This window comes from Penicillium canariense (genome assembly GCF_028826845.1).
Source record: "Penicillium canariense strain IBT 26290 chromosome Unknown utg000001l_segment0_segment0, whole genome shotgun sequence".
NCBI lineage: Eukaryota > Fungi > Ascomycota > Eurotiomycetes > Eurotiales > Aspergillaceae > Penicillium > Penicillium canariense.
In genome coordinates this window covers 4,592,560-4,605,073 of record NW_026622728.1, presented here as the reverse complement: position 1 = coordinate 4,605,073, position 12,514 = coordinate 4,592,560, and the positions used below count along the sequence as shown (strand labels likewise).

Genomic DNA, 12,514 nt, shown 5'->3' with positions numbered 1-12,514 from the left:
GTGTTGTGTTAATCATACCCGGCCTTCCTCTTTGCGTCTGCATCGCGTAATCTTCGAGATCCGGCACCGTAAACGATTTTCGGGCGGGATAAATGGAGTGACAAGTTCCGTTCTCCGTCGTAGGGGCGTACGTATGAGGGGGAACGACTTCCTCTCTGGTACTGGTTCTGTGATGCTTGGTATTTCGTGAGGTTCGGAGACTCGGTTTTCGGCGCGTCGGCGCGTCGTGAAAAGGGGGGAAGATCGCGTTGTTGAGCTCCTCCTGGCACTCTGAGACAGCCAAACTGTTTCTCTGAGAGTTCCCAGCGGGCACCACGTGTGCCGGAACGCACCTGTGGACTCCAGGAGCTCTACCTCCCCAGGAACCAACGAAAGAGCTATGGGAGCATCGTCCATCCTAGCGTTCGGTTATTCCCTACAAGGTCTAGTGGGCTATATACTTTTATCGGTTTTGCTGGTATGATAGAATACCTGTTTCGGCGTCTGTGTTATAGTAGAAGCCTGTTTTGATAGGGGGGAAAGTAAAAGTATTTTATAATTTTTAAATACAAAAAAAGGAATATATTCTCCAGTAAGACTAGACTTTTTACTGATAAAGCAAATCCCTCTCTAGTCAAGCCGTATATTTCACTATCGAAGAATTCTACCTACTAATTACGGATACTAGGTGAAGAAATCTATATATCTAGTATACGCGCCGGTCTTAGAGTAAAGCCTCGCCCGTATTATTCCTTAACTTTAGTAGTTATCTCACTTTCTATTATATCGCCTACGCTTAGCGTGGAGCTAGCTTTTAAGATAGATACTTTACCTCTCGAGTAGCTAGTATAAATAGCTACGAGGTCCTACAATAACTACTAGATTGACTCGCTACTTACGTAGTCTCCTATTTACCTACTCCTCTAACCTAGGCTCTAGTTCTTTCTATGAAGAATCTTTCTATTCGCGGAGACTATAAATTGTAGAGTATCGCTAGTACCGTAATTTTCGATAACGCTAATATTATCCTTTAAGTAACTATCCACCCGTAAGTAAATACCTAAGTACTACCGAGCGGTTTCCTACTTATTACGTAGCCTCGATAAATATTAAGTATCTTTATTAGAGGAGATTATAGTCCTTAATTTTACGAGTAGCTAATCTATAATATTTTATATATACTCTTCTAACTTAGTAGTAGTTATAGCTAAGCTATTTTTGTATTCTTATAGGCTATTATTTATAACTATTTTAGGTGACGCCCTAGCTCCGCCTAATCCCCGAGATAGTCCCGCCTCGTCGGATATTAGCTAAATCTAATTAATATAGCTCGATAACTAGACGTATATCTAAAGGAACTTCTCTATACTTAAGCGCTCCTCTTTTAGCGAGTATAGCTTAGCCGTATCTAATCTAGGCTAAGTCCTATCCTTCTTAGATAGTTATTCTAACTTCCTATTAATACTTTCGAGTCGAGTACCTAGGTTGTCTTTCGTATCTTAGATAAGACGCTCGTATTCTTCGATATTTTTAACGGCTACTACTAATAGGGGCCTTATAAGGGATTAGCTACTAGCGCGAAAAGAGGATTATAAAGGAGACGACGACGGCTATCGTAGCTAAAGGTAACTTATAAGGATAGCTCGATTCGTTTAGCTATAATTATATTTATATAATAATAAAGAAAAGTAATATTTTATAGGCTCTTTTAGAGCTTAGGAAGGATATTTAGATTTTAATAAGAGTAATAAGTAATATTAAGTTATAAACGCTAGGTTTATCTCGTAATTATTACTCTATCATAGGTCAAGACTAAGGCGATTAGGTAGGGCGGCTACTTAACTAGTAATATAGTAGGGAGATAGTAGCTAGCTAATCCTTTTCTATCGATAGCCTAAGCGTAGCCCCGCTACGCTTACGCTACCCCTATAGGACCTTCCCCTTTTTTCTATATAGTTTACACGTTTAAACCCACGTTTATATCTATATAGAAGAAGCAAGCTCTAGTCGCTCAAGGAAAAGCTATCGTAGTTATAGCGGATAAGGAAGATGATATTATAGCTATAAGTGGTGCTTGTGTAACCTAATAGAATTATTCTTACCTCTCATTAGGACCCTATTATCTACTTAATAAAGAGAAATTTGGATCCGGATAACTTTCGGTCGTGAGTCTCCTTGAATTAGCTTCCGGATGTGATTGCTAGTCAGTTTCCAGATATTGAAACTTTGGAGTCCGCAGAAGTCACAGCTGGCTTTGTTACAGCCATCGGCTGGTTGGCTCTCCAAGTACGGTCTCGACCAGCGGCAGGGGATGTCACAAAGCGGACTGGTGTAGCGGTGGCATTACTGGGGAAACTTCGAGCTGGGGGCAACCGGATCGTGGAGACAACCAAGCTGCCGAAGACTTGCCTCGGTCTGAGATAATGATCTCATTTTTGGATATTTGGAGTAAGGTGCTCTCAACCAGGGTTTTGATGCACGATAAACTTGCCGACGGCGAGACAAGATATGACAGTTGCCTCTCATTCGTCCGGCAAATTCTCCAAATAGCAGAGAAAATGCTGGTGCAAGCGCGCCCAGAGATCTGGATGGGGATTGTCACGCCACTCGTTTTCTGCGCTTTGAAGTGCCGAGACTGGTATCTTAGGCGTCGGGCACTCCAGCTATTGAAACTTTGGCCGAGTTCCGAAGGGAGATGGTCCATGGCCAATACAGCCCTGGTCATTGAACGAGTGGTGCAGATTGAATCGCAAGGCTTTACACAGCATGACATCATCCCTGAGACCTCACGCATAGATGCACTACGGGTGGAGTTTCTACCAGGAAAGCCGAGCATCCAGATCGGTTATCGTCGGTCTCACTTGGAAAGGGGCAAAGAGTTTCCCGCGAATAGGGAAGGCTGGGCAAAAATAGTTTTAGCTTATTAAATTTGCTTGAACTGTGTTGTTCTATTATTCGATACTCAGGATTCAAATTAAATACCAGAAGTACGGTTATTTTATTTTCTCAATTACGGTTGAGGGTTTTCCTTAGTGGAACCGACTTTCATGCCTGGAAAAAACTCATCCGGGATAAGGCGAGAAAGGAGCAGTGTGGCGGCCTTGTTCCATTGCCGGCGCAGCTGTACGTTGCATTAAGAACTATGGCTAGGGCTGATTGAGTGAGATGGAGAAAGTCCAAGAGTAGAGTAATCGGGAGGAAGGAAAGGACGGCAATACCTATCCCATTCTGATTGGCACCCTTTGTGTGCATCTTAGCAAAGCAAGTACAGTTCTTGTATTCAGAGATTGATGGGCTATTCAATGTAGAGGTAACCCCAATCAAATATAGTGTTAAAAGGTCATTTGTCGCGAAAAGTGTCAGTCCCAAAAGTTTGAATTAACTCGATGCAGGTTTTGCCTAACCTATTGGACTAGAAATTCCTCAAAGTCGTCATCCGGAAGGTGCGCTAGTTCGTTCCCAATTATAGTACCCAGGTACCAAGACAAATCACTTCCATCAAACTCGCGTGCAGCGAAACCATTGCCCAGATATCCAAATCGGTTGGATGTAGTGTAACTCAGATTGTAATCTTCCCAACGGGGTTGTTTCATAGTTTCAAAGAAGTGAATTCGTGAGCCAGGCCACATCATTACCTCCCCATCAACTGTCCCCTGCTTAAACCACGAACGACATGGAGATGTCCAAGCGGTACGCGGCATGAAGTTTCTGTGATGCTCGAAGAAATCCGCAACTGCCTCGGCTTTGGGATCAAAGGATGTAACACCCTCTGACGACATCTTCTCCAGGATCTGGAGGAAGTGCCGAGACAGGGTCTCTGTAATTGGGAGGAAGCTTCCATGGCCGTACGGGCCGAAGGGGCCGTTGAATACTGTCCAGCGTTAATTATAACTGCAAGAGTGAAGATGTGGGGCGCTTGAATGCTCTTACTGAGGTAATTGGGAAAATTTGGAATTGTAATGGAAAGATATGTCCTTGGGATATCCTTCCACTGTTCACTCAGACTGCGGGATTCCCGGCCAATTGTCGGGTACGATGGCCGCCAACTGACATCAAACCCGGTGGCGCACACAATAACGTCGACTTCGTGCTCACTCCCATCTGCAGTTTTGATGCCATTCGGAGTAATCTCAGCAATGGATTGGGAGACAACTGAGGTATTCTCGCTGCACAGCGCTTCGAGATATCCATTTCCAGGGGTGGGTCTTCGGCAGCCTACTGCAAAATCTTTTGGTACAATTGAGTCTGCGATTTCAGGGCGATCTGCGAGTTTGGACCGCATATCTTTCTCGGCATACTAGTGACAAGTTTGTCTCAGTAATCGATTAGGGATGTGGCCCGGTTGAGAGTGGCAGCTTACTTTTCGCGCGTTCGCTTGCTCCTCCGATCCATTCAGAATGAACCGAAAGCGGGAGTTGAGCTCGGACTCAATATTCTTGCGATAGGCCAGGTATTTTTGAGGGTCGTTGAGAAAAATATCCTTTTGCTTCTCGGTATCTAATACTGTCAGTATGCCACATTTCAGATTTTGGAATCCCATGAGAGGGGCTGACATCTAAAATTAGTTCCCCCCTTTCCTGCAAAGCGTTGACCAAAGCCTGCAGTCACCCATGAGGCACTGCGCATGAAGCATTTGAGGGAAGAAACCTCGATAGCGATTGTTAGAATACCCCTTGTGCGTACTGTGAATGAAACTCACTGGGCTGAATGCTCGGAATGATCTGTACTGCAGATGAGCCTGAGCCGATAACGGCCACCCGTTTTCCTTGCAATTGAACTCCGTCGTCCCAGTGTGCACTATGAAGCATAGGACCCTGAAAAGTCTCCCGGCCGTTAATATCAGGCCATTTCCACTTACTGAAGCAGTTTAGTCCTGTAAGTTGACCGCGGATAAGAGATACTCACCTCAACACACCGCTTGCATTCACTAAGATATGTCCGCTGTCTTCAAAGACATCATCGGGGTCGTCTCCCCTCTGGATCCTGACATGCCACTGTTTGTCATGCTCGTCCCAAAACGCGCCTACAACGTCGTGGCCCAGGCGAATATATTTCCGAAGTCCGTATCTTTCGGCGATTCCTTTGAATTAATTCAAAATCTCAGGTGCGCCCGAGTAACTTCCACCATCCAAGTTAGTCCTGGGCTGTTGTAAAGTCTGCGGGAAGGGTTTTCCTTTGCACTTACAAAGAGGTCCAGTCCGCGGAGGGCGCCCATGAGAATTGATAGTTCACAGAGGGAATGTCGCATCCACATCCGGGGTACCGGTTCTCATACCAAGTGCCACCAACCTCGGGATTCTTTCGTAAAGGACCAGGTCTGTGTCCAATGTGCCTGTGTCAATGTCGTGGGCAAAGTTCAACGCGCTCGCGCCAGCTCCGATCACGATGATACGGATCTTGCGACCAGATCGACTTGGCTCCTCCACAATCTCGTAATGGGATTTGACCCCTTTGCCGACCTTGTTGGGAGCCTTTGGCTCATAGTAGTCACCAATAGAGCCCATTGTGAATACAAGAAATAGGATAAAGGATCAGCGTGTTTATCTAATTCTCCGTTGAGATAAAATTATGGCGTAGGAGGCGGATTCGGAGTATTTATGAGTCTACCCCAGGTAAGCAGGGGTGCTTCTACCTAGGTCCGTTATATGACATGCTTGGTTATTTGATGGTATACGGTGGAGGATGCATTGTTTCCACCATGCTCTGTAAAGCGCGCAGGTAAAGTGGTGGAGCTCCACCAGCACCACCCCCTCCTCCACCTCGGTGGAAAGCCGAACCGTTATCAGTCTTGCACCCCACTCGTCAAGATTGCCTTGGGTGTATGCTGTTCCTTAAAAAGCGATAAAGCACCGAGGGCGGGTAGTGATAGGATTGTCGGCAGCCCATCCTTTAACACCGACTACGACACCGTGATATTTGACTCGATCAACATGCCCGAGAGTATCGACAAAAAGCCGCTCCGCATTTCTATTGGTTAGTACTATCATTAAGTGCTCGTGCAGTATTGACTGTTATGAATAGATCGCGGAGGTACTTTTACGGATTGCATCTGCAAAATTCTCGACAGGGACGATATCATCGTGAAGATCTTGTCTGTGGACCCTAAGAACTACGCCGACGCACCAACTGAGGCAATTCGTCGCGTCCTGGAAATATACTATGAAACTACAATCCCACGAGGCTCGGAACTAGATCTTAAGGATGTTGGTGAGACTCCTCACTAAACTTTGTGCTTGTTTGATGCAGTGCTAATTGAGCAGAATGGATTCGCATGGGCACAACGGTCGCAACCAATGCGCTACTCGAGCGCAAGGGCGAGCGCACAGCCCTACTGGTAACAGAAGGCTTCAAGGATATCTTGCAGATCGGCAACCAAAGCCGACCGTACATGTTCGATCTTACGATTCGACGACCGAAACCGTTGTACTCAGATGTCTTTGAAGTCAAAGAGCGCGTGACAGTAGGAAGTTGCAATGACTCAAATCTCCGCAGTATCACACTTCACTCTCCAGAGCCCGTTGAGACAAACATCGGAACGTCCGGTGAGGTGGTCCAAGTACTTCAGCCTCTCGACTTGGACAACACTAGAGATTACCTGCGGAGAATATACCATGAGGGCTACCGGTCTTTGGCAGTGTGTCTTATGCATTCCTACATATTCCCAACACATGAATTGCAAATCAGAGAGTTGGCACTCGATATTGGGTTTGAATGTATATCACTGTCGCATCAAATCTCTCCAAGGCCAAAACTTGTCCCGCGCGGCAACTCTACCGTGGTTGACGCGTACTTAACCCCGAACATTCAACGATATCTCCAACAGTTTTCAAAGAACTTTCCCAAGATTGAGCAATCGCAGACGCGACTGGAATTTATGCAGTCAGATGGTGGTTTGGTTCCCTCGTCGAGCCTTTCCGGGCTGCACTCCATTCTCTCCGGGCCGGCTGGCGGTGTCATAGGCTATTCCCAAACATGTTTCGACACAGAATCTGGAACTCCAGTGATTGGATTTGATATGGGGGGCACCAGTACCGACGTCAGTCGATACGACGGTGAATTGGATCATATCTTCGAAACAACAACTGCTGGAATCTCGATCCAGGCACCACAGCTCAATGTGAATACTATCGCCGCTGGAGGAGGTAGTATACTGACATGGAAAGATGGACTTATGTCGGTTGGCCCGGAGAGTGCGTCTTCCAACCCTGGACCGGCATGCTACCGTAAAGGCGGTCCGTTAACTGTGACGGATGCGAATCTCGCACTGGGTCGTTTGATTCCAGAAGAGTTCCCGTCGGTTTTTGGTGCCAACGAGAATGAGCCATTGGATAGAGATATTGTACTCGCCAAGTTCAAGGACCTGACTCAAACTATCAACCAAGAGACCGGCAAGTCATTGACGTGGGCAGAGGCTGCCGATGGGTAAGTGTTACCTACAACAAAAAGACAGGACTTAGTCACTAAAGTCTTTTGCAGGTTCCTCCAAGTCGCCAATTCCGCAATGTGCGGGCCTATTCGAAGCTTGACCGAGGCCAAGGGTCATGATGTTGCAAAGCATCACCTCGCTTCATTCGGTGGTGCAGGAGGCCAGCATGCTTGCGCCATCGCCGAAGCCCTTGGAATCAAAAGAGTTCTGATCCACAAGTACTCCTCTATTCTCTCCGCCTATGGAATTGGACTGGCAGATGTCGTACACGAGGAAGAGCGGGTGTGCGCAAGGCCCTATGACAACTCTACCATTGACGCGATCAATCGCGACATGGAATTGCTTGCCGCCTGCGCGCGAAGCAGTCAGACCATGGAACCATTTAACAGCGTTCAAACACGCCGCTATCTAAGTATGAGGTACGATGGCAGCGAGACTTCAATCATGATCTCCTGGGATAGCTCGGAGATTGATGCCAAGGAAGCATTCGTCAAAGCTCACCATCAGCAATTTGGATTCACTCCTACCAACCGTATGGTGTACGTTGACACCATTCGTGTTCGGGCAATTGGCTGCAGTACTTTCTCCAAAAGCTCTTCAGTTGCTGCTCTCACCTCGTCCTTGAAGTCTAAGCCCGAGGATGTCTGTGCTGTCCCTACCTCATGGGAATCTACATATTTCAGTCCGATGGGATGGATTAACACGCCGGTATATCACTTCAACACCTTAAGTGATGGCTGCCAAATTCAAGGACCAGCCCTGGTCATTGACAAGACGCAGACAATTCTGGTCAACCCGCAATCCAGCGCGACTATCGCTCAAGATGTCCTAATCCTGGACGTCCGCTCTTCTGGCCCAAAAGCGGGGAGCACAGAGGCCATTGATCCAATCCAGCTTTCGATTTTCCGTCATCGATTTATGGGTGTTGCGGAGCAAATGGGTCGCGTGTTGCAGAACGTTAGTATCAGTGCTAATATTAAGGAGCGGCTCGATTTCACCTGTGCAATTTTCACACCTGAGGGGGATTTGGTCGCCAACGCGCCTCATGTTCCCGCCATGATTGGGAGTATGGCTTTTGCGGTCAGGTCACAGATTATTGAGTGGCAGGGTAAGCTGCAGGATGGTGATGTTTTGCTTTCCAATACTCCAGGTGGGTGTTTCAATTCAAAATCGGTGCTGCGGCCTCCATCTAACATTATCTCTTGGAAGCCTTCGGAGGTGTTCACCTTCCTGACCTTACGGTGATTACTCCGGTCTTTGACTCCAATGGAAAAGAAATTATCTTCTGGGCTGCTTCACGCGGCCATCACGCGGATGTAAGTGGTCTCCATGTCGCGCGTAACGCATTCACTGAACCCCTTTGTGTAGGTTGGCGGTATCCTTCCAGGCTCCATGCCGCCCTTGTCAAAGCTCCTATCGGAAGAGGGAGCGGTCTTTGACTCTCATCTGCTGGTGCGTGCGGGCCACTTCGATGAGGAAGAACTCCACCGGCTGTTATGCGTGGAGCCTGCACGTTTCCCCGGCTCTAGCGGATCCCGATGTTTCCAGGATAATATCACCGACTTGAAAGCTCAAGTTGCTGCAAACCACTGTGGTACCCGTCTCATGCGGCAGCTGATTGAGGAATATTCTATGGATGTAGTTCAGGTACTTCCCATTCGTCATATCGAAAGAAAAGCATTTAGCTAACTGTAATAGATGTACATGTGCGCGATCCAAGATTCCGCTGAGCTAGCGGTGCGAAATCTCTTGAAGCATCTCGCCCATGATCGCGATGGAGAAGAAATATCCGCTGTGGATTATATGGACGACGGCACCCCAATCAAGCTGAAAGTGACTATCAGCCCATCAGATGGCTCTGCCATCTTCGATTTTACAGGAACAGGTCCAGAGGTCTACGGTATGCTTGCCCTATCCCAATCTCGCAGTGCAGACGCCCGGGTCTAATAAACAGCAGGAAATTGGAATGCCCCAATCGCAATCTGTAACTCAGCAGTTATCTTCGCCCTGCGCTGCATGGTAAAATCTGACATCCCCCTCAACCACGGCTGTATCAAGCCAGTACAAATAATTATACCAGAGGGATCGCTCTTGCGGCCGAGCTTCGAAGCGGCGGTGTGTGCAGGGAACGTACTGACATCCCAACGGATCGTGGACGTCATATTCAAGAGCTTCCGTATCTGCGCCGCCAGCCAGGGCTGCATGAATAACTTTACTTTTGGCAACGACGGCGATAATGGCTTCGGATACTATGAGACCATCGCTGGCGGGAGTGGAGCAGGTCCCGGCTGGGCTGGTACAAGTGGTGTACACACCAACATGACCAATACGCGCATTACGGACCCCGAATCTCTTGAGCGTCGATATCCGGTTATTCTCCGGCGTTTTAGTCTCCGCGATGGTAGTGGTGGCGCAGGATTGTACCCTGGAGGCGATGGAGTTATCAGAGATGTTGAGCTCAGGGTTCCCATGTCTGTGTCTATTCTTTCTGAACGGCGCAGTTTCGCGCCTTACGGTATGGGAGGTGGGCAGGATGGGCAGCGTGGCAGGAATACTTGGATAACTAAGGCTGGTCGCCATATCAATGTTGGGGGTAAAAACTCTATCCGTGTTCAGCCCGGGGATCGCTTCGTTATTGAGACTCCTGGTGGTGGTGGTTATGGAGCTCCCGGGGAGTTGGATAGGTCTGGTGTGGACGAGTCGACGTTCATGCCGTCATTTGTGCCGGTTGCTAATGGTAGTGTTGCTGCGAGTAGGAGTTTGGCCGAGCAAGTATGAGGGTCCAAAGCAAGATTGGTTCTAGGGTCTTCCTCTACTTCCTCGGGCTATATATGCCTGTTACATGATAGATTAGAGAACAATATTTAAAGCGTCTAGGCAGATTGGACTCCTATATCGAACCATTAGCAGTCAATTTCATGAGAAGTATAAACATGGACGATATGCAATGGAAATTAGACAGTATCAGAATAAGGATATCGAATTATCCGGTACGTATCGTCTGGTATCTGTCTTCTGCACTCCACCAATTGTTAAAATGATAACAGACTGACATTAATACTAGCTTGTAACTGTTATTTGAAAAGAGCCTACTGACAGATAGTAACTAAATACTTAAAAAAGACATAGATAATCGAGCAATCGAAACAATAGTTGCTTGATCCAATGAGACTGCTGTCTACCTCAGCAACATATTATTAAGGTAGGTTTCAAGCCTCAAAATAGCGCACATCAATGAGATACACATAATTCGCCTTGGATACTAACAAGTCAACCAGGGAACTTAGTCAAGATGAACTGGAATGAAGCCTGCAAAACATATACCAACTCATGTTCAAACGTGAGCCATCAAGGCACGTAGCGAAAAGCAGGCTGCTCGAAATCAGTCAAGTCCAGGAACTCAGTGCCAACAGTAGCATTTAATGCGGCAGGATCGTCAATTGCCTGGCGATCGCGTCTCTTATTTTCCACAATGTTAACCACCCTAATCACCACCAGAGTAACCGCTGCCAGGCCGTACATGACAACGACCATCAGCTTGCCATCAAAATATTCTGGTGCTTGTTTCGAGCGGAACGTCTGAGGACCAATCCAGTTTCCAGCTGCGTAGGCCAGAATTTGGAGACCATTCACCGTTGCTTTCTTAGTGTAGCCGAGGGTATTGTTGGATATCATCACCATAATGAGACACCAAGCTGTCCCCGCGGCACCAATGAGATAATATCCAATCAGCAAGCCGGCTTTGGCATGAAGTGGAATCACAATCATCATTATCCCACCGACCATGGGGATTAAAGTTGCGATTGTGGCGAAAAGGGTGCGATCGAGGAATTTATCAGAGAGATAGGTAAACCCCAATTTACAGGCAATGTCGACAATTCCCATTGGCATGTTGAGCATGAGGGACAGGCGGGCAGAGAAGCCAAATGAGCTAATAATGATAGAACCAAAGGTCGTGATTCCTCCGTTGGGGATGTTCATCAACAATGAGAATAGTACATAAAGATAAGTACGCTGGTCGCGGAAAGCTTCAAAGAATTGCGGCCACTTCCATGTCTTGTTGCCGATACCTTGGAAATTGCCTCGGATGCGATCAATGGCAATGAGTTTCTCGCGGTGGTTCAGGAACCGCGCTTGGATTTGATTATCTGGCATGTAGCGCAGATAGAAAATCCCCGTTATGATAGTCGGCAGGCCAAGAACAAGAAATAGGATCTTCCAGACTGCAATGGTCGTTCCATGTACACCAGCCAGTCCGTAGGCAATGGGTCCGATGAGTAACTGAGCCACACCGTTACAGCTAAGCCAGAAGCCCATGCGCTTGGCCTGTTCTTCTTGTTTGTACCAGCAGGAGGTGAACAAGACAAAGGCTGGGGTGACTGTTGCCTCAAACATGCCTAGGAAGAAACGAGCGCAGAGTAGGCTTGCGTAGTTGTGAGTGGCTGCGTGGCAGACTAACGCGATACCCCAAAGCACGATATTGACAGCCGTGTACTTGCCCAGTGGCAGGCGACGGAGCAGGTATGTCGTGGGAAACCTTCATCCGGAGATCAATACAATTTGGGTAGCAAATGGCACAAGGGCTATACTTACTCCCATCAAACGTAACCGGCATAAAAAATACTTGAAACCCAGCTATATTGCTGGGAATTAGACGCAAGATGAGTGTCTTCACGGATACGCATCAGTGAGGCATAGTTCAAGGATGTCTTGTCGGCAAACTGAATCAAATATACCCAGCAGAGCAAGGGCATGAGAACTCGATCGATTTTGGATAGCACCTTCTTCGCCTCGGCGGGGGTATATTCGACCTCCTCCGCGTCCAGAAATTGCAGGGCTGGGTCGAGGTTCCGCGTAGTTTGCTGCTTGAGGTCTCCATTCTGAACCTCCGTGGTCACTCGCTCCATGTCATGGGTTGATGGGACCTTGCTTAGCTTTATTTCGTTCGACATTGTGCTCATCTTGTCATCTTAGTCGAGAGCCTGTTGCAACGGGTCCATGAAAGCTGGATCCATGAAGCCATATGGGCTCTTTAAATCATCCTCTGGCCCCTAGTATCTTGAGTGGCACATAGTAATCATGTAGTCCTTAGATATGTACCCCGCAATT

General features: G+C 47.4%; 3 protein-coding genes across 3 annotated transcripts; 1 reads left to right on the top strand and 2 right to left on the bottom strand.

Annotated features, from left to right (window-relative positions):
* Nucleotides 1–3,383: 3,383 nt before the first annotated feature.
* On the bottom strand, nucleotides 3,384–5,483 carry N7482_001565 (flavin-containing monooxygenase; the record flags this gene model as incomplete). The annotated part of the gene is made up of 7 exons (XM_056683690.1): nucleotides 3,384–3,850; nucleotides 3,910–4,276; nucleotides 4,340–4,476; nucleotides 4,533–4,597; nucleotides 4,663–4,836; nucleotides 4,885–5,059; nucleotides 5,255–5,483. The coding sequence occupies 7 exons, from the start codon at nucleotides 5,481–5,483 to the stop codon at nucleotides 3,384–3,386; spliced, it is 1,614 nt and encodes a 537-aa protein (XP_056547296.1).
* Nucleotides 5,484–5,909: 426 nt separating this feature from the next.
* On the top strand, nucleotides 5,910–10,183 carry N7482_001564 (uncharacterized protein; the record flags this gene model as incomplete). Its single annotated transcript, XM_056683689.1, has 8 exons — nucleotides 5,910–5,952; nucleotides 6,001–6,186; nucleotides 6,240–7,401; nucleotides 7,456–8,555; nucleotides 8,615–8,721; nucleotides 8,774–9,052; nucleotides 9,104–9,305; nucleotides 9,363–10,183. 8 exons carry the CDS (start codon nucleotides 5,910–5,912, stop codon nucleotides 10,181–10,183), a joined length of 3,900 nt encoding a protein of 1,299 aa, XP_056547295.1.
* A 570-nt stretch (nucleotides 10,184–10,753) lies between these two features.
* N7482_001563 (uncharacterized protein) lies at nucleotides 10,754–12,366 on the bottom strand (the record flags this gene model as incomplete). The annotated part of the gene is made up of 2 exons (XM_056683688.1): nucleotides 10,754–11,942; nucleotides 12,062–12,366. 2 exons carry the CDS (start codon nucleotides 12,364–12,366, stop codon nucleotides 10,754–10,756), a joined length of 1,494 nt encoding a protein of 497 aa, XP_056547294.1.
* Nucleotides 12,367–12,514: the final 148 nt, after the last annotated feature.